At 41.3% G+C, this 27,097-nt stretch overlaps 3 protein-coding genes across 5 annotated transcripts; 1 reads left to right on the forward strand and 2 right to left on the reverse strand.

Moving 5' to 3' along the window:
- The first annotated feature begins 1,405 nt into the window (after positions 1 to 1,405).
- On the forward strand, positions 1,406 to 14,016 carry cep85 (centrosomal protein 85). 3 transcript variants are annotated; one of them, XM_034610396.1, is made up of 14 exons: positions 1,406 to 1,591; positions 2,852 to 2,913; positions 3,016 to 3,147; positions 6,190 to 6,983; positions 8,555 to 8,685; positions 9,004 to 9,121; positions 9,253 to 9,438; positions 9,827 to 9,979; positions 10,092 to 10,246; positions 10,400 to 10,517; positions 11,301 to 11,351; positions 11,436 to 11,543; positions 11,616 to 11,859; positions 12,078 to 14,016. In XM_034610396.1, the coding sequence occupies exons 2-14, from the start codon at positions 2,874 to 2,876 to the stop codon at positions 12,239 to 12,241; spliced, it is 2,394 nt and encodes a 797-aa protein (XP_034466287.1). In that variant the 5' UTR covers positions 1,406 to 1,591; positions 2,852 to 2,873; the 3' UTR covers positions 12,242 to 14,016. The 3 variants fall into 3 exon arrangements, with proteins under 3 accessions (XP_034466287.1, XP_034466288.1, XP_034466289.1); XM_034610397.1 differs by lacking the exon at positions 1,406 to 1,591 and adding an exon at positions 1,962 to 2,113 and having other exon boundaries at positions 12,078 to 12,657; XM_034610398.1 differs by lacking the exons at positions 1,406 to 1,591; positions 2,852 to 2,913; positions 3,016 to 3,147 and adding an exon at positions 5,266 to 5,524.
- Positions 13,203 to 19,464, reverse strand: ubxn11 (UBX domain protein 11). Its single transcript, XM_034610407.1, has 14 exons — positions 19,268 to 19,464; positions 18,016 to 18,056; positions 17,464 to 17,571; positions 17,276 to 17,376; positions 17,120 to 17,173; positions 16,963 to 17,061; positions 16,792 to 16,876; positions 16,473 to 16,690; positions 16,306 to 16,383; positions 16,109 to 16,232; positions 15,902 to 16,005; positions 15,674 to 15,747; positions 14,581 to 14,730; positions 13,203 to 14,494 (listed from the first exon to the last, which is right to left on the reverse strand). Exons 1-14 carry the CDS (start codon positions 19,333 to 19,335, stop codon positions 14,326 to 14,328), a joined length of 1,473 nt encoding a protein of 490 aa, XP_034466298.1. The 5' UTR covers positions 19,336 to 19,464; the 3' UTR covers positions 13,203 to 14,325.
- Positions 19,465 to 20,677: 1,213 nt separating this feature from the next.
- On the reverse strand, positions 20,678 to 26,545 carry LOC117776418 (sialoadhesin-like). Its single transcript, XM_034610305.1, has 9 exons — positions 26,497 to 26,545; positions 26,001 to 26,360; positions 23,635 to 23,922; positions 22,594 to 22,845; positions 22,236 to 22,496; positions 22,032 to 22,122; positions 21,166 to 21,255; positions 20,978 to 21,050; positions 20,678 to 20,899 (listed from the first exon to the last, which is right to left on the reverse strand). Exons 1-9 carry the CDS (start codon positions 26,543 to 26,545, stop codon positions 20,864 to 20,866), a joined length of 1,500 nt encoding a protein of 499 aa, XP_034466196.1. The 3' UTR covers positions 20,678 to 20,863.
- Between the last annotated feature and the right edge of the window lie 552 nt (positions 26,546 to 27,097).

Below are 27,097 nucleotides of genomic sequence, written 5' to 3' on the forward strand. Positions count from 1 at the left end.
ATCAATCAGTCTATTAAGTATATACTGTTATATTTCGAATTTTATTATGTTGATCTAGCTATGGTTAGCTAGCCAGAAAAGAAGCTAGCCAGCTAACAGCTAGTTAGTATTGTACATATTTCTCTTTCTCACTAGTTATGGATTGTAAAATAAGACCGACATGCATCAGATGTGCAAAAGCAGCTGTGTGAAATAAATGGTAGGTGTTCTGTAGTGAATACATACTGTATGTGTCATTTTGACCCATGTGTGTAAAAGTGATGTAGAAATACAAAATATACATTAAGTAAGAAAGGTAGATATAGATATATAATGAATACTTAAAATATAAAGTGATAAAGTAATTTTATTTTAAAAATTGAGCAAAGAAACACTTATGCATGAAATAACACAGGAAATGAATAGGGGCCATTTTTGAGCCATGTTGTGCATTAGAAGGATAGTGATACAGTTATTCAAAAAGTAACAAAGGAAAGATTTACATAAATAAGGATTTGTGATGGTCAAAAACAAGTTAATTGGGGAATACCTGAAATACTGAATGATGAAATTCATTCACTGCAAAGATATAGAAAATAAAAATTGAGCCAGGTCACTTTTGACCCATGTGGTGTATTAAAGGTTTGATATAAATATTGTAGATATCTGAGACTGAACATTAAAACTGATGATGTATTATACCCCATCACTGTGCTTGCACAATGCATAAGCATTATATCGATATTGAGCTTTCACTATATTGCTATTGATAAAAATGATATTGCAATAATTAATGTTATTGTTTTGATGCCCAGCCCCACAATAAGAACATGTATACCACTGTCTGTTGCATTGTAATATGTAAAAGAGGATATAGGCTGGGTTAGGTTCTGTTATGTTAGGTTCTGTTAGTTTAGGGTGTGTTAGTTTAGTTATGTTATGCTATAATGTGTTAAATTTGTAATATAATATGTAATACTGTGTTATAATATGTTATAATGTGTTTTAACGTGTTATAACATGTAATGCTGTGATTTATTGTTTTATAATATGTAATACTATGTTATAATAGTTATAATATGTAATACTGTGTTATAATGTGTAAAACTGTGTTATAATGTGTCAAACTGTTTTATAATATGTTAAACAGTAGGTTGAAACACTTTTGAACCTTTGTTCCCCAGGTTATTCGTGCCATCTCAATGCATCTTGGCTGGGTTGGTTCGTTTTGTGTCACTGTTTTGATATCTGGTCACATGTCAGCCTGAACACGGTGATATTTTGTTACATTGACATAAATAATTAAACAAAAGAGTCGAACCCCGCCCCTCTAGTTCCTCAGCTGTTCCTTCGGTCGCACAAACTTCACTTGTAGGAAAAAAACAACACCCGGTCTACGTGACAACACGAGCCGTTGGTGTTGACCGGGCGGCGCTGTGCTGTTAAACAAGCGTCCACTGTGTGTTGGCCGGTTCAGTGCCAGCGGAGAGGATCAGTTCAGTTTGTTAGCGGAACAACAGCAGCAGCAGCAGCGGGTGGTTCAGATTCAGCTTCGGTCACTAGTCTGAAACCGAGATTTGTTCCTTCGCCCTGTCTTCATGAGGAACTAAAGGTAAAGTTGACCTCTTCTCGGCACATTAGCTGTAGCAACGTTAGCACGAGGGCTTTCACAGATGTGTAATGTTCTCTCAGGTAGCTAGGCAAACGATAGCCTTGTGTTAGCTAGCTGTTAGCAATCGGAAACAGATTTGCCATGGATTAGCAAAAATGGTTAACGGTGCAGAGCATCACAAGGACTAATGTGAACGTTATGGGGATGAAACTGTGGAGAGTAAGTTGTCGCTTTAAAACAACCATAACGTTGCTAACTATGATTATCGCTTTTATCTCATAGCGTAAATCTTTTTTTTAAACAAATCCAATCTAGCGATTAGTCGCGTTTAGCTGACTTAGCTCCCCGCGGCTAGTTAAGCGTTAGGGAGTCACTTCCTTTCTGAATTAGCTGGTGAAGAGGATTAGTTCGTGGCAGCCAATACTCCGTGTATCCGTCCATCTCTTTAAAGTCGCCTGCACACGTATGGTGTGGAACTTCCCGCAGCCTCGGAGGGATAAAGATGTTTGTGTAACAGATTATGTAAGAGATGTGCTCATGTCGTTATTTTCGTTGGTACCCAAGATGAGTGTGGTCGAGTTTGGTTTCTGGCTCGTCGTCGAGGGGCAGATGAGTTTGATCTCTGAGCAGATCAGTCATTAACTAACAGCTGTTGTCCTCAAGCCACGAACATTCAGTTCGTACGACGCAAGAGAGCAGGTTGAGTTCGGTCAACATCTCAGTGTCTTGTTCATAATGAAACCTTTCAGGCTAAATGGAGATTTGGATTGTAAATGTGAAGTATTTGTCAGGGTTGTCACTTCAACTGAGGAACTTAGACTTCCTCTCTCATCTCTCACAACTAACTTCTACTTAATTGCTTTTAGTACATTGTTGTTGTTTTTTAAAGCTGTAATTATGTTTCTTTCATCATTTTCCTTTTCCATAAGTTTTAGATGATGAGTAGATAGATAGATTTTGTTTCATCATTTGCAGTCTTTGATTGGCATTGTACTATTTTGCTTGTTGTCAATGTGTGCTATGTGTTTTAAATGTAAATTGTTTGTATTGTTGAGCTTTGATTTTATCTATCTATCTATCTATCTATCTATCCCTCTATCTATACATATAAAGTTATGATCATTCAAGTTATTTGTCCAAGCTATTAAGAGGAGACCTTAACTAATCCCCATTGATGTGATTCCAAACTAAAACAACATTAATTGTATTGTTACTGTGTCAGCACCATACGATAATGAAACTTTCCCTCATCCGTATCAGGTGACGCGTTGTCCTGTATGGAATGACAACCTCACAGAGATACATCGAATCCAAACCAGCGGGTAAGTTGGCACGCTGCTGTGAAAATACATAAACTGTGTCGGCTCAGCATGTGTTGATACCCTCCTCTGTTGCCTTTGTCCTGTCTCTCAAATATACGTTAGCTCGGTTCGCTGACATGGAGTGGCAAACACCAGCTGTGTCAGAGAAGTTCCAAAGTCGCTTTGGCCGCCGGCCTGGAACATCAGACAGTGGGGACACTGGTCTTGGCACCTCAGCATCTGACAGCACAGAAGGTGAGGACTTTTGCTCGTTCTTCGCTCTGCCTGTAGCGAGTATTGTGTAACATTGTTTTGCAGCCTGCCTGTCAGTGGTGGAGTCCAATAGAGTCAGAGTTGTTTGCCTTAATGGTGGTTGAGGTTTGTTTTGTAATAGTCTGCCACATTCTTGCACTTCACAGGCTATCAGATGTTTGTCATCTATACTTGAAGCTGACTTGTAAATTGATGATGTATAAAGTAGCGAGGAGCCACTCATGATCCTCAGACTTAACCCCAACCCTCCCTTCTTTGTGATTAGGCTGGTAAAACTGTCTTCCCTTGTTATTCTTCAGCTATTTTTAGAGTAAGCAAAATGTCCATGGTCCTCAATCCATGATTAGGAGATTTGCAGAGGTAGATTAAATTCCTTGCCAAAAAATGCCCCCGGACTCTGCTGCACTGCTCTGGTGTTGTGGCTAATTGGGAGGATGGGGTGTTAGGATACCAGGACTGGAAAGCTAAATGGAAACTGTACCCGTGCCTGTGGTGTGAAGTGTCCCATCCAACGTTTATATTTATATTATCATAGTTATAAATGGGAATGTCCCACTGGAGAGAATGCACAAGTCCTGCAGAGTTGGTGTGTTTGTACAATATTTATTATTGAATATACAGCAAGTGGAAAAAAGAACACACTCTTATCAGAATGGTTACAGCTAACTGGGATGGGTGGTCTCCATACAACAGGAAACACTGCAAAATAATAGACTGAAAAATACACGGGTTGCCAGGTGGAAACCTTTCATAACAACCTCAAACAGGTCACTGTTTTTCACCCTTTGCACCAAGTTACATTTACTTGTGTGGGCTTTGGTAAAAAGCTGTCCTGCATCCCTAATGGACGCCATTAATGTGTAATTTCCTTTTCTTCGTCAGCAGTTTCCACATCAGTCAGACCAGTGGTGTGTCAGCTGAAGTGCATAAGGTAGTTTTATAGGATCCTGTGCAAATGTTAGCCAGATGATACTGTGTACTCCCCCTCATAAACTGCTGCGTGGTTTGGTGCTTTTTCTTATCACCATGGTGAGTTAAATGATCTCTGCACACCTCCTCTCACATGTCCAGCCACCCGATCCAAATCTCTCAAAACCACAGAGGCTGTGAAGAACAATTCGTCGTGTTAGTAGATGCTCGTCTTCTACATTTTTCAAGGAACTGATGGCACTTTCTTCTGGAGGCGTCAAGTCTTATCCCACCAGCCTCTAACAATGCAATCCCACAGGTCAGGTTTTGTAAGACAACATTCTTGGAAGGATTGAAACAGCATTCAAGCTTGTTATAAGACCCTGTACTTCAAAATAATTGTTAGGTTTACTTGATTTTGTCCAACCCGCATGTCTCTGGATAAATTTCAGTTACAGCCACTGTCTTCATGTAGGAATGAATGTAACTAGTACTTGCAGGCTTCTCTTGTTTAGCCACAAGTGTTAGGAATACCACTGGAGCTGATACATCTGTGTCCTGGCACTTCAACTGACATTGGTGCTTAGCAACACGACAATTAGCCACAAATTGAGCTACAATAATGACCCGTTTTAGACAATACTGGAAATCTTACATGTAAATTCAGCAGCTTTAGAAAACCAAACTGATAGGAACTTGGTGTTAATCAAAACTTAATAATTCAGAGCTGTAGGTAATTTTCACGTTATATATTTTGCAAAGGCAGGAACGACTGTTCTGTTGAGCAAACATCTAGTAAAAGTTCTTCCTACAGAGCAGTTTAGACTTGTTCTTGCTAGTCATGAATTATTGAAGCCTAGAGGCTCCTGTGATTATATATGACGTTTTACATTCCTGAAAGCTTGATGTTGTTTCTGTAATATTCTTGCCTTTTTTTTACTGAATATTATCTCTCCCTGTGATTGCAAAGAGTTTCTTGTGAAATGGAGTTGTGGTCTAAAATGAGCAGGGAAAACAGATCCCATTCAGCCTTTGACTTTGGTGTACACGTGTGTGTGTGTGTGTGTGATGTGTGTTGCAGTGGGAGGAGGAAAGGTGCTTAAATAAGCGGCACCCACAGATCACTCCGTAACTTGAGAGGTGGGCTATAAATACCCCTAACCTTTCCTGCGTGTGCCTGTTTTTCATGCGTTTGGTCAGAGGTTGGTGCAGACTGGTTTGGCTGTTGGAGGACAATACTGCTTCGGGCACGGGGCCCGCCTGCCCGACGCGCGGCCATCGGTCTTTAGCTTCAGAAGTTGTTTAGGCTATACCCAGAAATGCAGGAGACGCACTGTTGCTCGGATTTACAGCTCACCTAAGTTCAACTTTAGAAAAAATGCCCCGGCTAATCACACGCTTGTTTCATTCAAGTGAATACCGGGTTTCCAGACATCAGCAAGAATCTCAGGTTTGTGTTGAAGTTAGACTGCTTCAGTTGTTTCGAGGCTTGTGGAGACTTGTGGAGACGTCTGTATGTTGGTTTTTGTGATCTTGATCCTAAATGTTGATATCTTAGATTTGCAAATGAAGACAGTCAACACTTTTTAAGCCTACCTATTGGTGTAGATGGGGTGTGTGCTCTGTAGAATAACCTCAGGTTTCTTTCTCTGTGAATTTCTATAAGAGAATAATTGAGTGAATGCAAATTAAAAGATTCTTTACTCAGCATATCTATTGTCACAAAATTTTACATTTAAATATGATGGTCTTACTTGTACAGCTAGACATGTGGCAGGACCAGCTTTATTAATTACATATGTTACATAATCATGTAATATGGAGCTTTTTACCCTGCCCATTGGTTTCAGTCTATTATGAGCCTATTCCCTGGGTTGACTCAGTCAGAGCCAGTTAATTCTTTCAGTGGTGACATCTCATCATCAAAGTAGGCCACCCATAAACCCTGCTGCATCTACTTTACATCACACACTGAAAATAGAGGAAATTGCCTGCAGTGGTGTTCTACATATTCTGCACATTGGTGCACAGATTTAACAAGCTGCATCTGTAGGGTGAATAGTGAGAGAGTCACACTCATATTTTTCGTTTCTCCTTTTCTGTTTTTACTTTTAGATTTCTGCAGTTCTAGCAGCAGCCCCTCTTTCCAACCCATCCGCAGTCAGATCCCCATTCCCACTGCACATGTCATGCCATCCACGGCCGGATCCTCGGCCTCTAAGCCCCAGTCATGTGTCCAGGAGGACGGCCTCTCCTCGCTTGAGAGTCACAGGTCTTCCTCTGGCTCCAGGACCCAGAGCGGCTCCACCTCCAAGTCTTCCTCTCTTTCCAAGTCAGCATCGTCGCCCAACTTGGACGCTCAGGACAGTGTGGGAGTTGATCCCGTGGGGCCAAAGCCAGATTGCCTGAGCCGCTACCGCAGCCTCATCAATGGGCTGGACCACTCGCTTTTCCCCTCAGACCACACACGGTTGGATGATGGCCAGAGGTTTGACACTCCTACTGTAGAACCTACTCTAAATCAGACAGCCCTGTTGGGGGGGCTCTGTCCTGATGTCCGACTCCGATTTCAGTCAAGCGGGATTAGAGACGGCCCAGACTGTCTGTCTGAGGCCTACAGAGGAGGCATGGATCACAGCTATAAAGTTCTGCCTGAAGCCAGGCCTGGGCTTCCCTGCACAGCAGAAACCTCTAATCAGAGGGGCGGTCAGCCTGGTGCAGCGGGCTCTGCTGGAGTTTATGCAAGCCCTCTCAGCCTGCAGACACAGGCTCTGCTGAGGGAGCATCCCGGCTCCAAGGGTTATGAGCCACTGCGGCAGGACAGATGTAGTGACCTGTCCAGCTGGCAGCAGCAACAGCAGCATAAGCAGCAACTGGAGAGTTTACGTCTGCAAGTGGAACAAATGCAGGTAAGGATTCATCCTGAGCAGAAAATGATACGACACTAATGCTAAAGAAACACAAACCTACGTGTTAGTTATTTTCACTTGTTTCCTAACTGATCTTTTCAGATCGTGGTATAGAAGCCAGGCATTTTATGTCATTCTCTCATGTGTTACCACGACTGGGTGGCAAAAATGTATTTGTCTTGGCTGCTATGATGGTGAGGAGAATTCTCTGAGAACAACACCTTGATAACGTAAAGACCATGGGAGTAGACATGTGGGGCAGTCGGTTATCGGTCGACATTGAAGTCTGGCCAGAAATCCAGAGCGTGACACATATATAGGTCAACACAGGAAATATAACGTTCCACTAAACAAAGCCTGAAGGCGCACAGACACCTTGTCCTATTTTAAAGCAGGAAGTGTCCAATAAATCAGCCAAATTAAAATCACCAGAACCTCCACATATATTCTGGTCTCTGTTGTTATTTTCATGAAATAAATACATTTCATTACTCTATCTATTAGTGCAATGTATAATTCAGAAAATCTATTCTATTAAAATTTTACGACACGGTAATAAAAAAAAAGTTGCACAACAGCTCTTTGCAGTTTCAAATGTTCATTTCCTCTGTGGCAGATGCTGACTTAGTGTCACTCTGCAGTGACAGTTTGCACTTCCACATCCTGTGTGCTGACACATAAACTCGCACTATCACTTGAACTACTTTCCCAAAAACCTTTTACCCATTTTGAGATACTATCTATCAATCAATAAAATTTGATTTGTATAGCCCATATTCACAGATCACAATTTGTCTCATAGGGCTTTAACAAGGTGTGACATCCTCTGAACTTAACCCTCAACAAGAGGAAGGAAAAACAAAAAACTAAAAACCCTTTTATATCAACTTAGGGAGATGTTTTTTGTACTAACCCTGGAAAGAATTTTCAAATGAAAAATCTTATGGGGCCCATAGGGGATTTTTACATTTTAGTCTTTGAAGCAAGTCGTGATGTTGTCTTAACTCTATGAACGCTCCCAAAGCTGTGATTTGAGTGCAGCATTCATTCATTTGTGGTACTGGACAAATTCTTTAGAGCAGCAGATTATAGCGACTCTCCGCTGTGCCTTCAGTGTGTGTGGGAAGAAAGACTTTAAATAGTCACTGAGGTGGAATTACATTCTACTCTAAAGAGAGATTGGCACCACTTGATACTCTAGTTTTATTTACCTTTTGTGATAGCCATTAAAAATCGATAGTGTTGTTCTTCACCCTGTTACTGTCGTCAGGCGACCGCTTTCCTGTAAAACGGTTTGATCGGGTGTCATTCTGTCCAAGGCAAGCTACAGTCACTGAGCTGTTTGCATCTTGTTTTGAGAACTATTTTGAGTTGTATGTTTCTGTTAATACCCGTATTGCATGTACTTTCCACTATTTATAGTGTGCTAGGAGAAATTGATAGGATGTCAGCCATGAATAGTTTATTTATTTTCTGGGTTAAGACTTTACACATCTTCACGTCTCATCACCTTTGCATGTTTCCTCCACGTGATGCAGCGCCAAGTGTCACATGCTCTTTCTATGTTACAGTTATTGGGCGCTGGAGTGGGTCAGTATACGTCTCTGTACTCAAACCCCATTCACTCAGAGTCTGGCAAGTGGGACGCGCTGGTTAAAGCCAGCGAGAGTCTGTTAAAGGAGAAGGAGCTCATCATCGAGAGGCAAGTGTTTCTCATCATTTTACTGCTCATGTGGGGACGCTTTACGGAGGGAAGATACAGGGAATGTTTATGTGATTCTTTGATTATAATTCACAGAAAGACGAATAAGAATTTACTCTCAAAAATTGGATATCATTGTTTTGGTGACACACAAAGTTGAAGAGTTGACAGATGAGAGGTTTTAAATTAAATTAATATTAAAGTATTTTATGTCTCTGATCCCCAGAGGCCTCACTTCCCAGGTTTTTTTTCACAGTGTTGTTGACTGTATTGTTGTTGTTCTTGTGTTGCTGTTGGTTGGGCCTGGTTGTGATGCAGACAAAAGCAGCACATGTCCCAGATGGAGCAGCGTCTGAGGGAAAGCGAGCTGCAGGTCCATGGAGCCCTCTTGGGTCGAGGGGCTTCTTATGGGGATATGTTCATGCTGAGGCTACAGGTTAGTGAAAACATGCTCTGTCTCCTCACAAACAACAATGAGAACACTGTGTTACGCTGTCATCACCCTTGACAGACAAATTACCCGAAGAACTTTCACTGAAACTTTTGTATCACACGGTGACTCCCCAGGAGGCTCAAAGAGAGAATGCATTCCTGCGAGCACAGTTTGCTGAGCGCACAGACTGCGTTGCCCTGGAGAAAGTGGAGGCCGAGCGCAGACTGGGAGCAGTTGAAGCAGAGACGCGGCGACTAACTGACTGTCTGAAGGAGACATGTGAGAGACACGCAGAAGAGATGAAGAAACAGGAAGAGAGGGTTAGTTCCTAACACGCCTCCCTAACATACAAAGCAAATCAGTGTCATAACAGATATGACATTGTTAAATTTTAATGACGATGTCAGAGTTTATAATCTGTCCACTTTTATTTCTGCTCTTTATCTTCTTCCCTTTGTTTATTTTGATAATGTAGAGAAGCTTTTAGTAAATCACTCAAATATCCTACACATAAGTAGATCATACATGTTGCAATAAATTTTAACTTTAATAAATTCTCATAATCATAGACAAATATTTAACAATGCTAATGTGGTTTCTTTAAAAGGCAGCATGTTCTCTCAATTACTTTTCCCACTCACCATGGTTGTAACATCTAATACATCTGGATCATATTATCCCACTTACCACGTTTGCCTGTGTTTGCAGATCCGCAGCCGAGACAAACACATCAGCAACTTGAAGAAGAAGTGCCAGAAGGAGGCGGAGCTGAAGAGAGAGAACCAGCAGCGTATTGAGACTCTGGAGCGCTACCTAGCCGACCTGCCCACCTTGGAGGATTACCAGAGCCAGAACAAGCAGGTTGGGAGAGTTCTGCCTAATTTCATGCCTTCTTATTCTGTCTGCTCTGATTTACTCGGATCAAGGTGTTAAATGTATTAAATGGGGACACATGTTTGGTTTTTCATATCAGCTCCTGGAGGCTGAACAGCAGGCAGCCCAACTACAGGAGAGAGCAAAAGAATTGGAGGCCTGTCTAGAGACGACGCGCTCACAACTGAGGGAGAAAGACGCGCTGCTGGAGGAGCAGAAACGCAGGGAGAGAGACCTGCTGACCACCATCACTGAGTATGTTCTCACACACACAAACACACACGCAGTCTGATCTCCATGTACAATCTTCCCAAAAGGCATGTCTGTTCTCTTCACTCTGTGCGTGCACAAAGAAACGTTAGTAACCCTGCATAATGCTCTCTGTGTTTTTATTTCTGTCCTCATCAGTATGCAGCAGCGGGTGCAGCAGGGCCTAGAGGACGGAGCCCGGCTGCCTTCTTTGGATATCGAGAAGCTCAGAGGAGAGAACAACGGTTTGAGAGAGGAACATCAAAGACTCAAAAAGGTGTGTTGTTGTTATTAACGTTATTCTGAGCGACCTCCCTGAAAAATCTTGTGTGCTCACTTTATATTTGAAAGCCACAAAATACTAAAAGTAAGAGTGAACATGTTTAAATCAGTACTCCAAACTTAAAATGCATAAATCCTTCAAACTAACTGCAGTTCTGACATTTGAATGTTTGAGTCCAGTGACTTCAGTTTCAAAAAGTTCATGTGAGTGGGTGAGCTTAGGGGAAATGACTGCTCAGTGAAATGTGAAGAAACCAGAAGTGCTCATTTCTGAGGAAGTGTCTCTGTTGTGGTTAAACCGAGTCACAGCATCAGAGGCTAGAACATCTTTATCTTATCTCAGTAATATTTGTTAGCATGGCTCGAATTAACCTTTCATAGTGTAGAGGCTCTTTTCTCAGAATCATGCTTTCTTTGCTGCTGTTTTTTTCAGCTGCAAAGCAAACACCTCCAGTCAAACACACGATTTCAGTGAAGCTAATGTAACGGTTTTAAAGTCCTGTAGAAAAGGCAGAAAGATAAACATTATTTGATATTTAAATAGTAGGAATAGGCGACAGGAGTCAGTTTAGCTCTGGTAACCTTTGGTACGTGTGAATCTGCTTTAATTTCTCAACCAAAGTGAGCACACATGATATATTATACGACTGTAAACATTAAAGCTATAGATTATTATCATAATTAAGCAGCACAAATGGTACTTTACGGCTTTTTAAGTCTCACAGAGCAGTTCTGAGGAGCAAATTAGTCTTTTAAAGTTCCGTTCTTCTTTGTGCAGGTCATTGAGAAGCAACACCGAATGATGGAACAACTCGGCTCTCAAATCCAGGTGTTTATATCGTCACAGTTTTTGTCTGCACTGTTTACATTCTCAGCTCAATACGTGTGAGTCATTGTCTGTTTGTGTTTGCAGTCTTTGGAGCAGCAGATATCTCAGGAAGACAACAGCTCTCAGGCTCTCAGAGGAGACGTGCTGGCCAAAGAGCAGAATGTGTTGGAGCTCCACACAGCCATGAAGGAGGTGAGATAGACTAATCCTTAAAAATGATCATGTTTCTGTGCACAGAGATTGATGTTCCCTCCTGTGTTTCAGCTGTCAGCCCAGAACCAAGAACTGATGGAGCGGAATCTGACGCTGCAGGAGAAGATGAGCGATCCAGAGCAGAGGAGCAGTAACCAGGCCTCCTCTGCCCTGCAGCCCGCCGGGGCTCGTCTCACACAGAGGCTCCATGTAGAGATCGCCTCCTGCCTCAGTGACCTGCGCTCCCTGTGCAGCATCCTCACCCAGAGAGCGCAGGGACAGGACCCAAACCTCTCCCTGCTGCTTGGTCTCACATGTAAGCACTGCTTGAGTTGAGCTGTTGTTGGTTTTGTGGTACATTGTAAAATTATGAGTGTTATGAAAAGTTAAGGTTAACTGTAGGATAGACGCAGAGTCTTCACTGTGATGTTTAGTTACAGTCAGGCTACAGTGTTAACTCAACACAGGAGTATAAAATGGGCTTTTTAGATGCTTACCGACATAAATCAGGGTCATGGTTTTTGTTTTTTCCAGCGCCTTCACAACTGGCAGAGCAGGCTGAGGACTGGATGAGTCCAGAGGTGCTGCAGAAGAAGCTGGTCGAAGCTCAACAGCTCCGCCGAGACGTTGAAGAACTGCGTAACGTAATACTGGACCGTTATGCACAGGACATGGGAGAAAACTGCATCACCCAATAACCCTCCCACCCACCCAGGTGACGGGGGAAACTTGCAGAAGCTCCTCTTCGCTTCCGAAGCTTCTAAAACGAGCCTGTCTTTAATGCCTATAGTTACTGAATATCAGACAGAGGACTGGATTTACATTTTCTTAAAATGAGGACAGAGGAAAGCCCAAATGGTTTCGCTTGTGCTTCTCTCAACTGACTGAACGTGGAGTCTCAAGTCTGCCTGTAGCTCAGAAGCCTCCCTTCCCCCCAGTGAGTTCATCTATTTCTGTCCAAGGGCTAACAGAAAATAACTTACCTCTAATACTTGATCCTTTAAGCATAGTGTGTATGTGTTTTTTAATGATGATGACATGATACTGTCGGTTACCAAACAGTCTTATACTTTTTGTTTTATTCTAGGGGACGACTCTTTGTGTAGAAGTCCCACATGTATAATTTATTTAAATCTTAATTTCCCTCCCGAGGGGAATTATCCAAGAAATGGTTGACAATCAACTGAAAATACTTAAACCTTGTGCTTTTAACAGTATTCACAAAGAAATGTTGCTAACTTCCCATTATTTAAAATGGTGGACACAGTAACATTAGCAAAAAAAAAAGCAACTTGGGCGGTTTAATACCAATTCAGCTTCCGACACCAACAGGCCTAAAACAGTTTTATAACCAAAGAGAACTCTGGTCGAGGCAGTTGTGCAAGTCTCTGAATGTTTGTGAACGCTCCTCTCTGCTGCACGACTCGTTCGGAATGAAACACCACAAAGTGCCTTTCTGTCACATCTGCAACCGCAATGCTCACTCATTTCTAGACCAACCACACAAGGGCTGTGTGCAGCAGACTCTTCCATTTTGACTTTCTCTCTCTCAGAGTGTTAAACCAGTAGGATAGTCTATACATTCCCTGACTCTGAATGTAGCAGATAACCGAGGGGCCGCGTCACAGAGCGTGTGGAGGCCACCTTCCTTCTTTTTTGTTTTTTCCTAGTAGATATATGAAGTGAAATAATACTCATTAGTCCGGGTGATGTTTGTAGAGTCGGCTCAGTGTAGATGAATAACTTCAGTTCACTGTACATTTCAGTTGACGGCTTTGACAGAGTGTTTGATAAGTGAATGCCTGAGAACCAGTATTAATCCTCAGTATTATTTATTGTTTCTGTTTGCATTGACAACTCAGTGTGAAAGTGTTTTGGGCCCTAATGTGTTGTTCTAATAATGTTCTAATGTTTGCGCAAACCTGGCATCAACTTTGTGTAAAGGTCCCATGAAGTGGCTTTAAGATTGTTATTGTCTTCTGTGGTGTTCCGTGTGCAGGCAGCCGTCACTGAGGAACGGTCACTGTCTCTAGGTGACAGAGGGACGTGTTTTAATCCCATGTGGTGATGATGTGGATGTGAGGGGTTGGCTGGATCAACCCTAAATCTCTGATCATGTCACACTCACTGGGATTTTATTTTTACCCTGAGTGCAAGATAAGCCATTAATAAAGAAAACTTGACACTTTACAGGAAGAGAAAGGGATTTTAGTACAAACATATGCAATGATGACTTTTTGGCAAAGTATACAGAACGACGCACCCAGGGACACACAAGCCATTTTTTGTTTTTTTTCATTTCATGGGACCTTGAAACTCGAGTAGCACAAAATTGCTTTTTGGAAAAGTCAGGTTCCGCATGCCTTAACTTAACATCTCAAATGTTTTGCGAAAGGGAAAAAGATGTTTATATTTTCATACTTTGGTCCTTGTTTGTATTTGCATATTTTAGAAATAAAGACTTTCAACTTTTCTTGTTCTTTCAAATGTATTTGATTTAATTGTTATCCCCTGGTGTAAGATAGAATTGTGTGATAGGTTTTTAAATTTAGAGAAAAAAACGCATCCAAATCTTTTCAGTGAAGTCATTTTGACACAATAGGAAAAGCATGTGTAAATAATAAGATCATTGATGGCTCAATTCCATTTAGCAGCTTCAGTTTCAGGGCCCTGGTCTTGAGCACTTGAATGGAATAGAGCCATCGTCAATATTTCTTACATCTGTTATGTTCCCATGACGACACGCCTGTTATGAAAGAGAAAACAAGTCATACACAATAGTTTATAGGTGGATTTGTTTGACTGCAGTCAGTGGCTGAGGGTGTTGTCTCCTTCTTAGCAGCAGGGTAGCATTAGTCGTGAGGCCGCACGATTGTAGCGTCCTGCTGTTGTCTTCATAGCAGCACTGTGGGTACGCACTGATGATGTCATAACCAGGGAGCCCACCACCTCTGTGGTAAGAAACAATCAACCAGTGTTACTATGGTTACTGAGACAGAGAAGGTCACATGAACAGGAGGATGTGTTCTCCCCTCACCTGTGTTTGTCCAGGTACTGTCGCAGGTGGCCGATTGTCTCCGAGAAGCCCATCGTCAACACGTAAGTATGATCCCCATCCTCGGCCTTCACCTTGAGCGTGATGATGTCATGGGCTGACGATGGCCGGTCAGAGCTGGACGCCTGCAGTCTGAGTGTGGACAGTAACAACAGCACTGAACTGTCACATGTTGTAATAACTTTAAGTAGAAATACATCATGCAAATCAAAGGAGGGGCAGCTGACATGTTTTTTGGCTGATGACATGACACTGTATATTCGGACTTGAACAAAAGCTTACCAGCGGCAGTGCGAGACATAAAAATCAAACACACTTGAATATGTAATATGTCTTTGACTGTCTCAGATTCCTGAAGGAGGTCACAGAGCTGAATCCGAGGCCCCATCACACGCTACTGAGCCCCGGCTGGTCATGAGGACCCTGCCCTATTTCTTTTAACCAGCACATACAGTAATCTCGACGATCAGTCATCGTCGCCAGAAAGAGATTTTAATCAGCCTTTACATCACAAAGGGGATTTAGCAGTTTCCTTCAAACCCCTTAAACCCTGTTTATTCCTTCTAATGTCTACATGGTTGTAACATTATAAAATGATTTTCACACCTGTTTGACATCTTGTATCTAAACAAACCATACATGATGCTTATACTGAGTTATATCAAACCCAAACCCTTGTTTTTTCATGGCAGTTCCTTTGAATTAAATGGAAATATTCCAGATCTTTGCATCATTTTATGCTAGGCATTTTTCAACTTAAATAAATATTGGAATATCCTTTATGATTTAAAATCCATTTCTATTGATCTATTTATTTGATTGTCTTAATGCATGATATCAAACGGTAAGGATAAACTTTATTAATATAGCAACTTTTCAAAACACAATTACGAGGTGCTTTACAAGTTAAAAATGATTTAAGGCAAACAATAGGAAACATTTAAAAGCAATTAGGTAAATCAATTATTTGTCAGTTGAGTGACAAATAAAGGGTTTTCAGGATTCACAATATAAATATAAAAAAAAAAAGAATCCAATCAGTGTGCTCATGTAATGAAGGATAAACTGTTCATACCTCTGTTCCATCGCCTGCAGTGCTGCTGTGTCTATGAGGATCGCTGAGTTGCTGCTCTGGGCAGCAGATGAACCCTGGAGAAAGTGCTTGTTAGATAATGGACATCATATATAAGTACAACTACAGACAGACTAGACAGCTGCTGTGGTGATGATCTCTCAAGACAGCATATATATACAGTATACACAAAGGGATGTGTAGTGAGTTGGATGTTTTCCGTCCTCTCACCTGCAGGGTTGCTCTCAGTGATTCCCTGATATCTATCACTCGACCGGCCTTAACCACCACCTTGGGCATCCTACTCAGGAACTGATCCGTGGTCAGTTTCCTCCCTGAGAACCAGAAGAAAGAAAAAAACATAAGAATGAAAGGAGGGATTTCAGGCTTGATTTTTTTGGGGGGCGAGTATCCCAGTGATGTTTTCCAAAAAAAGACCTTGAGTTTTAAAGCTGGCAACATTTGAAGCATCATCTTTCTCCCCATAGACAGCCCGTCCGTTGCCAGGGAATTGATCCCACGCTGGCCTGAAGATAAACTCTTCATCTCGCCTGTCGTGAAGCTGCAGAAGAGGATTCGAATAAGTCACAAATTCACCCATTTGCTTGCTGGGGTACGGAAAGAAACAGACTCACCTGAAAGGGAACACCGTCTGGAAATCGGTCCTGAAGCTCAGATGGAAAATACCCGTCCATCAGATCCTGCATGCACTGCTGCAAACGCCAACGAAAGACTGTATGAACCATCAGAGTTCCCAGATTGATATTTGCATTTTTCTCCTTTAAAGTTTCACTTTGCAAACCTGGGTGCTGTGCTCCTGATATGAGCGGAAAGGACCATCGAACATGACGATGCCGTTGCTGTACAGCCTCAGGTGGACAGGATCCTTTCGTGCGAGCTGGGCCCCTGTGGCTGTCGACCGCACATAAGACTCCCCCTCCCCTGCGAGGATGTTCAGCTCCTTGATCCTCTGCAGCACGAGGTTGAAGTTCATGTGGAAATCCCTGACCCCAGATGTGCCTGCAAAGAAAAGATATACAGTATTTGATCGATGCAGAATTGTAGCCCTGCGTGATGTTTGCAGAAAAGCTCAGGGCCTGTGAAGATGAGGTGGTCTCTACCTGAGCTGTGCGTCTGCGTACACTCGGCTGAATCACTGCTCTCTCCATCCCCCACCCAGGTCAAACCATAGTCTTTTAGAAAGCTCTGCGGGACAGCAACAAGTAGATCTCAGTTTGGTTTCACCACAATATAAAGACACATTATTGAAATCGTGCATTTAATCCACTTGCCTCCATTTCATGCACTTGATTCTGCAGTTCTTGGCACCTTCTTTCAAGATCATCTCTGCCACGCTCTGCAGGATCACGACCTCGCTCTACAGGATCAAGTCAAAAATCATTTCATCTGTTTATATCAAACTCAGGTCCGGGCATGTGGAAGATGATTACCTGATTCCTTCTGATCCCGCAGCTTCTCCTCCAAAACTGAGATCTTTTTATCCTTTAAAAATGAAAATATGAAGTTGGGGTGTGTGACACGTTTCAGTGATTTTCAATATACTGCTGCTGTTTCATTGTTGATCTGGAGGAGGTGTGTGTTCACCTTGTGTTCCAGCTCCTGGGCTTGGCCCCTCACTTGTTTCTCCAGCAGGGTCACCCGCTGCATCATGGCAGACATGAGCTCAAGGTCGCTCGGTGGAGCACCTGGAGTTAGACGTTAGATTTTGAATTTGTATCACAGTAAAGAACATTTACTTTGCTTTGGAATAACTAACTTTGTGTAACGTGTACCTTTCTTCAATGGGGCTTTTGGTTTTGTGGCGGCTGGATTGTGACAGGGTTTGGGAGGATTTGGATCAGATGAATCATCATCATCATCCACAAGCTCTGACTGAATCTCTGAAAAATCACATTACAAAGACGTGTGAAAGCTGCTGGATATTTAAAGTAAAACGTTAGTATAGAGTTATATGAAAATGTGGAAGGTAACTGAGTACATTTAGTCAAGTACTGTGTTAGATCTCTATATCTCTAGATTTGTAAGTTTTACAAACTGATATATATATATAGTATATATATATACTATATATACTATATATACTATACTTATATATAATATGATCTGAAACCTATATACAGGTCTAATAGACACATTTTAGTTCTTCAACTTTTGATACTGTCCGTGCATTTTCCTGATTTTACTTGTTACTTTTACTTTGGGTTTTACAGTGTGCTATTTTTTCATTAAAGTATCTGATTACTTCTGATGGTAACGTCTGTTGTAATAACCCGTGAGTGCAGTGTTTGCTTTTCTGTTTAGCGTTAGATTTGACGAGCCCATACCTTTTAACAGATTCCTCCTGAAAGGCAGTTTTCCTCTGCTCCTGCGGGTCAGAGACAGATGAATGCACACGCTCTCTGTTTGTACAATAAAGTTACAGCGACACTGCGCTCATGTGCAGCGATGAACCTACCATTGTTCACTGTGGCCCTGCAGGGGAGCGCGTTTCATTTTCTTCAGCATGGTCAGAGGTGAACTCATCTTTAACCCTTTGATACACAACATGGGTCAAAAGTTTTTATTTTTCTATATCTTTGCAGTGAATGAATTTCTTCATTCAGTATTTCAGGTATTACCCGATCATCACAAATCCTTATTAAAATGTTTCCTTTGTTACTTTTCGAATAAAAATCCTTATTGTATCACCCATATTCTTTTCCTGTTATTTCATGCATGAATGTTTCTTTGCTATATATTTGAAAAAAAATGTTTTTATCATTTAATATTCTAAGTATTCATTAAATCTTGTTTTTGATTACCACAAATCATTATTTTCCTTTTTCCTGTCTTACTTTATAAACAAACGTATATTTTGTATTTCTACATCACTTTTAAACACATGGGTCAAAATGACACATACAGTATTTATTCATTTCACACAGCTGCTTTTGCACATCTGATGCATGTAAGTCTTATTTAACAATCCATTACTAGTGAGAAAGAGAAATATGTACAATTCCTACTAGCTGTTAGTTAGCTAGCTTCTCTTCTGGCTAGCTAACCATAGCTAGATCCACAAAATAAAACCCGAAATATAACAGTATATACTTAATAGACTGATTGATATGCATTTGAAAATATGCTTTTGATTTTCTTTATTCAGACTTACAGTTAACATCGTCATTAAGATAATGTATGAAGAACTGGATGAGGAAACTGAGGAGGCAATTCTTGGTCTTGATTCTGAGTCTGAATTCTCTGATGCTGAGGACCTATACTTTGTTCTTTGATGATATAAGAGACTCATCTTTTATGTCATCAAAGGAGCCTTCTCCTAAATGAAGAACGAAGAATAAGCAATCAAAGAATTTAGCTTAGAAACACCCAGCCATGCATGAAATAGCAAAGGAAATGAATACGGGTAATTTTTCGACCCATGTTGTGCATTAGAAGGGTTTTGCATAGCTTGTGTATCAATGTGTTAAGTCCAAGCTCTGTGTGACCGTGTGGATCAGTCAGCTCAGAGGAGGCTGCTGAGGCCTCTCTGTTTGTACAATAACGTTACACTGTGCTCGTGTGCAGCGATGAACCTACCATTGCTCACTGTGGCCCTGCAGGGGAGCGCGTCTCGTTTTCTTCAGCGTGGACAGAGGTGAACTCATCTTTAAGTCAAAGCCCTGTGGGACAATCTGGGTCAGTCAGCTCAGAGGAAGCTGCTGAGGCCTCTCTGTTTGTTATGAGTCCGTTGCCATGGGAAACACAGGAGGCTGTTGACTGTAGAGATGCGTGGATGGTTCATGTCTCAACCACAGGAGGCACTGTTTCTCTCTATCTCTAATTTCTTCCCCAATTTCAATATTGGCATGACATTCAGATGCAAAAGCACAAATACAATATAAAAGACTCGAATAATATTAACAACCACAATGCAAAAACCACACACACTTGACATCGGTGTAAACGTGGTCTTGCTCAATTTAGCAACATTTGAACTATTTTAGTTTGTAGAAAATATTAAATAGCTATGTTTTATTGTTGATTTTTTAAATATTTTATATATTCAGACTGAGAAACAGAGTGTAAACAGCTTCATCCCGCTTCTCTGATGTGGGGTGTTTGTTTTGCTTTGTCCCGGGACACAGTGACCGCTAGTGGGCCCCGTGCAGCAGCTATTGTGTGTGTGTGCGTGTGTGTTTGTGTGCGTGTGTGTGTGGAGCAGTGAGCGGGCACACCGGGAGGATGCTGCGGCCTGTCAGACCGGCCGCTCGCTCATCTTTCCCCCGGAGCTGTTAGGCTGATCCGGGACATGGCTGCACCCGTCGTACACTTTGACGATGACTGGTCGCATGTGCGGGGTTCGAACGTGGTTCCGGATCGGGAGCTGCTGACGCACAAAGGCCGAGCAGCGGCCGCTACCGCCGCCGGGGGGGGAAGCGGCACTGTGAGTGTGTGCGTGTGTGTGTGTGAGAGTGTGTGTCTGTGGCCTGTCCAGGATGGCTGCTGTTAAACATGTGTGGATTAAAAGGAGGCTTCCTCTCAATAAACTGCAGCTTATATGAAAACCTTACTAAACCACTCTATCTGCTGTGTTTAATTTATTATATCAGGAAACCAGTTTTATTTTTAACAAGTGTTATCTTTATTGAAATAAGGATGTGGTGAGTGGACAGTGACAGACATCTTTGGTCCAGCTAAAGTAAAACAGTCTGGAAATGTGAGCTGTAAGTTTTACAGATTCATTCATTCATCAGAACAGCTGCAGACATATCGGCATGATATCTGTATCTGTCCTTAAATGGCTCCTGGAGACCGATATTAGTCGATATGAGTGGATCAATAATTCATATTTTGTTTCTACAGCTGATATTTGTGAAAGTGATACTTTATTTAATCATTTCCTATGAATCACCTTCAGGGAATATTTTTATGTCAGCTATAGTCATAAAAACTATATATATAATAATGTTGATCTGAAAAGCAAACAGCGAAGGTTCTGAACAATCACAAAGTTGTTTTAAGACAGGAAACTTTTTCTGAAAAATGAATATGTGAATTTTAGCACACAGGAAAATAATCACATGCTTGTTTAACACGTACAGAAAATTGCATATAAGTATTTATTTTTCTTTACGATTGTCTTGACCCACATCCCCACACAGAGGAACTGCAGCTGCACCCAACTCAGCGATGTTACATGTTGGCGTAGACAGCATCATCCAATTCAGCCTGTGTAGGAAGTGAAGTAACAGTTAGAGTTGTCTTCACGCTCTGAAATAATGAAGGAATAAAGAAAACTTCACATGCCTCCACGTTGCCATACACATGATCGTCGACATGATGATTAGGTCTTGTCACCACATCGTAGTCCCTGTCTTCTCTGAAGAGTGCAAACATACACACACAGTAAATTTACATGAGACTATGCAAGATTGTGTCATGTTAAATCATGAGGAAACTTTTGCTTGTTTCAAACTGAGGCTAATATCTGTCACCCTTTTACTGTAGCACATTCAGAGAGCTCTTCTTTGTTTTCCCTCAAAGCGCTGATGTGAGGTGTTGGTGTTTCTCCAGATGTTCCCCTACTGGAAGAGTAAGGACTTTTAATTTAGGATCCAGAAAAAATAAACTATTGTCACACCATCCATGTGCATTATCTATACAGCTTATCTTGCGGGTGGTTGGCTGAAGACAAACAATCATTTAAACTCACATTCATACCTATGGACCCCAATCTGCATGTTTCTGTACTGTGGGAGGAAGCCAGAGTTCTCAGAGAAAACCCAGACATGAAGAGAACTCCACAGAGTCAGCTGGGATTCAAACTGGGAACCTTCTTGCTGTGAGGCAACAGTGCTAACCACTTTACCACAGTGCTGCCCCAGCAAACTGCCAACCTGGACAGAGATTATCATGTCCTCTAAGACATTGACCCAACTTCTCCATCAGAGGCCAAAGTGTAGTGGCTTGACTAGTATCAGATGCATTAATAGATACATACGCCCAAAAGAGAAAATATATAAATATATAAATATGAATGTCTAACATAAAGACCATACCAATGCCTCTACAGATGTGATACGTACGTGCAAAACCAAGAGAAAGATGATTTCATTTTCAGAGTCACTGATCAGACAAATACATTCATACATGAGATTTGTCCATTTTTTTGTCCATTTTTTTTTTCTTAGGCAATAATCATATCAATCATAATAAATAATCATAACATCTTTATAATCAACTTCAAGTTTCTTTAAGCTTGCTATTTTGTAGTTTTACCACAAGTGGGCAGTACCAAGCTGCTTTACCATATCACTGACTTCACTTTCATTGGGAGGAAATGTTTTCTATTCCCACTTACCATTTTTTAACAAGTCCCACAGCCATTAAAAGTATCACCAGAAGCGCGCCTGCCCCGATGGCGATGGCGATATAGAGATTCTGCATCTCACCTGTCCAAACAGAAGCCACCTGCAGTCACTTTCCTCTTATTCCACAGTTCAAACCGTCAGTTGTTTATGCATATTAGAAATATCATGTGTTCAAATTTGAAACACTTCCTTACCGTTCACAGGTAGGGAGAGTACGAGGTTGGCGTTGCCCACCGTGTTGTTTGCCAGACAAAGGACAAACTCAGAGGATTCAAACTCGGCCTCCAGAGTTCCAATGGTGACAGGGCCGTGTCTCTCTATCTTGGTGCCTGGTAGGACTCTTTCAGAAAGCACAAAATGGACCATGCAGGGAGGTTGGGAGTTAGCAATGCACACACACTTTACCATTTTTCCCTCTGAGGAACAGGAGGAGACACTCTTAATCTCAGGGGCATCTGTAACAAGGAGTAATTATGAGTTAGCCGTATGACAAATGTTCAAATAAAACAAATTAAACTTTCTTTATCATTGCATTTCATGGATTGTACTTACACAACACAGTGAGACGCACAGGGCTTGATTTGCCTCGTCCGACTGTATTGATGGCGGTACAGTACAATGCACCCATGTGTCTGGAGACGTTTGGCATCGTGTAGAGGTTTCCCCGATGCAGCTGAGCACCAGTTTCACTGAACCACTCATATCTGCTGGCAGGAGGGTGAGCATCGCTGGTGCATGTCAGCCGCACGGCTTCTCCCTCCTTCACAACAGACTTGTACTCAACCCTCACATTCACTGGGGCGTCTGCAAGAAAACAAAGGAACTGGTTGTGATTCCACCAACATATGTTACATTATGTTTATATTTTATATTGTTTTATAAAGCTGAAACAGGGGCCACTGCACATATATAAACAAGATAAAAAGAGTCTATATAGAGGCTACCAAAAACCTAAATCCAGTCAGGGGCGATGCAACAGGGTTGGCAAAGCAGGGCTTCGAGCTGAAGGGGGGGCCCCTCACCACCTTTATAGACACCTTTATAAAATGTCTCAATCACTCCCAAGTGGCTGGCTGCAGTTCACAAACCAAACCAAAAAGTCAATGTACTCGTCAATTTTTTTTTCTCAAAGATGGCTTCAGTCGTTTTAAATTGTTCTTATCAAACCGATCTTTGTTCAGGTGTTTATGTTTGATGCTATAAAAACGGGTGTAACGTTATGATTGACAGTGAAGGCTGACTCGCAATTGGTGGCTCCAATGTACTGGTGGAACCTCAATACTGAGGTTCTATCCCCTGATCACTATTACGCAGACACTGGCTACAGATGAAGCTATCGGTGCAAGATGGCAACGTTTGCATCAGGGATATTTTGGCTTCCTTTCTGGATAGTGGGAGGAACGTCATCTGTCATTATAAACAGTCTATGATTACACTTGTCCATAAGACAATTATGTGAGGACCTCCACAAATTCTAAGATCGGCATGAACAGGTGATTGTGGCCCCAAAAGCCCCTTGAAACACTCCTGCATCCAAAGGTTCTGACGTTTGAAACACCTGCTTGTACTGTCACCACTGCTGTATACACCTACATTTAACTTTGAGGAGCTTGGATGTTTCCCGCTGCTGCCCTCCGCTGTATCGTGCGGTGCACCGTAAAGACTTGTTGTGGTCAGCGTTGGTCGGGCGAAAGGTCAGAGTAGCTGTCGCTTTCCACTGGTCGTCGTCAAACTGCAGAGAATGAAAATGTTCCTCTCCAGAGTGACTCCATCTGAAGACAGGAATGGAGGTGGGACAGGAGGGAGACACGGAGCAGTACGCCACCACGAGCTGACCCTCAACTGCGTCCTCTGTCAATGAGATATCCACATCGACTTTACCTGTAAGAACAAGAGAGGTTGTGATTGTAAGGATTCTGTCATGAAAATAAAGGAAAACACTTAATCTGTTCAAAGCGATGATGCAGTCTTTTGAAGTTCTGTATTCTGTCCTCACTTGTTCATTACCTCCACCAAGAAGGTAATGTTTTCATTGGTTTGTTAGCAGGATTACGCAAAAACTACCCAACCAATTTCCATGTAATTTTTTGGAGGGGTGGGGTGTGACCCAGCGAAGAACCCTTGGTTCTCAACCTTAATATGTTATGATTTGGCTATTTGAATTGAATTGAATTGAATATTTCCCTAATATCCGCTTACCTTTGATCTTTTATTCATTTGTTTTTTTTATTGCCATGTATTTTGAGATGCATTTTGTAACCAGGTTTAGATAAGTGCTCTATAAATAAAGTTATTATTGTTATTAACTTCTGATGTGGATCCAGATTAGAATTTTTTTTCTCACTTTCTTTAACATTTTGAGATTTTGAGCATTTTTCAATGTTTTTGTTGTTTTCTCAGATGATCTTGGTTATAAATCAGGCATGTTTGGGGGACTGATATGAGTTTGGGCAGTTTGGTGCAGATCCAAATAAAAGTGAATTTAAATGTGGTTTTATAAGGGGACAGTTGGGCCTTGGTGGAGATAAGCACTATATTAAGTGTTCCTCTTGTCTAGAATATTGAAAGCATATAGTTGCCAGAAAATAAAAGGAACCATTAGCCTGCTAAAACTAAAAAACTAAGTTAAACCACAACCCAGGAACCGACTAGTAAATATGCTGCAGAGAATTGTGCGAAAAAGATTGTTGATTCAAGCAGTTGCCCTTAAGTCACTTTATCTTTCTACAGAGCAGGTCCCACTGATTCATATCATGCTCAAATATTTTCTAAGCTTTTCAGTCTGATATTAACGAAACATGTTGACAGAACTCCTGTGGACACAATATTTTACTTGAACGAATTGTTAAGATCTGTTGTATCTCCCTTCATTTTTACACATCTGTCAATAGAAATGAATCCTAAGTTATACTGTTATGATCAAATAAGCCAGATGAGGGAAACCAACCAGTGACAAATGAGGGACCAGTCACTGCTTAAATTAGACATTTTAAATGATCCCTATCTGCACCTCAGTGTGTGCTGTTTGACAACTCTGTCTTTGGGGTTATAGTTATGACCTGAACTTTCCAACGCTATAACAACTAGTGGGACACTCAGTGGAGCGCATACCTCGATCCAAACAGTCCCCTTATGAAACCACATTTAAATTCACCAGATCCTGATTTTTATTTGGATCTGCACCAAATTTCACCCGCTCATAAATAACAGTCCCCTTAACATGCCTGATATATCATCAAGTTCCATGAATTATTCTCGGAGAAATCTATTAAAATTATGAAAAATACCCTATCTCGCAATGTTGAAGAAAGTGAAAAAAAATGCTGGATCTGCTCCTGATTGAGATTGTTCCTCCCCTCCAAATTTCATGGAAATTGGCTGAGTACTTACTTACTTACTTATTACTTACTGACATACTAACTATTTAACGAACAAACACAGATGAAATCATAACCTCCTTTAAGTGTTTAAGTATTTTTTGTTTATTAATTTAAAGGGGACATAGCATGCCCATTTTACCACAAGTTGATATGGTTCCTTGGGGTCTTAATGAAATGTCTGTAACATACTTTGGTCAAAATACCACAAGGATCATTTCAAACAGCACCCTTTTTACCCTGTATAAAACAGCCCTCCACAGAGTGACCTGTTTTGAGTGCCTGTTCCTTTAAATGCTAATGAGTCAGCTCCCCCCTCCCCCCTCTCCCCCCATGATTTTCCCAGAGTTTTTGGGTTGGTAGACATGCCAGATACCCACATTAACGTGTAGAAGCACTAACAAAGTAGAATTTGCATGATATGTCCCCTTTAAGTAAAAAATAATCAAATCTCAAGTTGAATGAGTGATTCATGAATGCTCAGATAAAAAGGAATTTAATTTAATGAATATTTACATTATTATAAGAAGAGAGAATCACGTAAAAATGTAACTATTTAGAAAGTTGTTATGTATTTCTTACCCATCATTGTAATGGAGACTTGGTGAGCTTTGTAAGAAAAGTTCTCAAAGTGTGCAATCTCAATCCTGAAATAAAACGGTCCTTGGTCACTTTGCTGGAGCGGATTAATCTTCAGTGAACAGTTCTTGTGCTTGATGTCTCCCAGCAGCTCTGTGCGATCCCGATACTGCTGCACGATGTTAGACTTGACTGGGTGATAGACAACAAGTTTTGGGGCCTTGGTCCAAATCCCTGTGAATTCAGTCACCTTCTCTCCATTATCTGGGTAGCTGAAAGAGCAAGGAATCACCACACAGGAGCCAATGTGACCTTTGACTGTGGACGGCAAGTTAATGGTCCAAGACGAAGCTTTGGTTTGAACTTCTGTCATAAAATGTAAAGAAAAATATAATAATTATTCTCAGGAAAGAGATAATAACAAATAGAAAGAGAAAAAAAGAACAATATTGCTTATTGTCTATATTGACTATAAAAGATTATTGTATATGCACTTTACCGTTAAAGCAAAGCCACACAAAGAACAGACGCCAATTCAAAGCATCCATCTCGTCCTGTCGCGGTCAGACCTGCAGATGAAGTGACAAACATTTACAGATTGATGTGGCCCCGCTGTCACTCCCCTGATGAGAGATGACTAATTTCCATTCCATTTTTATTCCACCACACGTCCACTAAGTTACACACAAAATCTGACTTTTGTCTCATGAGACATTAGGGAAGTCATATTAATCATCATTTCAGTATCCCTTTTTCCCCCCTTGCTGTTTACTGTACTTCCAACTCTTCCCCCATATTTTTACTCACAAATCACACAAAACAAACTATAAAAGTGTAATAAAAGTTTTTTTTAGTTATCTCTGTTATGCATCTGTAATCACCATTTTTATATCACAACTGTGCCACCCCTGCTCTCACTTCCCTCTTTGGACCAAGGGGAATTAGATTTAATTTTAGATTTTAAATGAAACCTACTGTGGTGAACCTAAAACTTCTGTGTAGCTGGTTCTAATTATTCAATAGATACTCAGAGTTCAAAGAGAAAGAGTGAAGAGGTGATGATTGAAACACTGACGCTGTAAAATCCCTTCACTGTGCCC

The sequence above is a fragment of the Hippoglossus hippoglossus genome, chromosome 16 (assembly GCF_009819705.1).
Source record: "Hippoglossus hippoglossus isolate fHipHip1 chromosome 16, fHipHip1.pri, whole genome shotgun sequence".
Classification (NCBI taxonomy): Eukaryota; Metazoa; Chordata; class Actinopteri; order Pleuronectiformes; family Pleuronectidae; genus Hippoglossus; species Hippoglossus hippoglossus.

Excerpts from the sequence above, each read along its gene's own strand:
- cep85 (XM_034610396.1), top strand. The coding sequence starts at position 2,874 with ATGACAACCTCACAGAGATACATCGAATCCAAACCAGCGG. Across the intron at positions 10,247-10,399 it reads CTGCTGACCACCATCACTGA|TATGCAGCAGCGGGTGCAGC; the intron begins GTATGTTCTCAC and ends TGTCCTCATCAG. Across the intron at positions 10,518-11,300 it reads AACATCAAAGACTCAAAAAG|GTCATTGAGAAGCAACACCG; the intron begins GTGTGTTGTTGT and ends TTCTTTGTGCAG.
- ubxn11 (XM_034610407.1), bottom strand. The coding sequence starts at position 19,335 with ATGAGTTCACCTCTGTCCACGCTGAAGAAAACGAGACGCGCTCCCCTG. Across the intron at positions 17,174-17,275 it reads CCCAGGAGCTGGAACACAAG|GATAAAAAGATCTCAGTTTT; the intron begins GTGAACACACAC and ends TCATTTTTAAAG. Across the intron at positions 16,384-16,472 it reads ATCAGGAGCACAGCACCCAG|CAGTGCATGCAGGATCTGAT; the intron begins GTTTGCAAAGTG and ends TGGCGTTTGCAG.
- LOC117776418 (XM_034610305.1), bottom strand. The coding sequence starts at position 26,545 with ATGGATGCTTTGAATTGGCGTCTGTTCTTTGTGTGGCTTTGCTTTAAC. Across the intron at positions 26,361-26,496 it reads TGTGTGGCTTTGCTTTAACG|TTCAAACCAAAGCTTCGTCT; the intron begins GTAAAGTGCATA and ends TTATGACAGAAG. Across the intron at positions 20,900-20,977 it reads ATGTGTATGGCAACGTGGAG|GCTGAATTGGATGATGCTGT; the intron begins GCATGTGAAGTT and ends CTTCCTACACAG.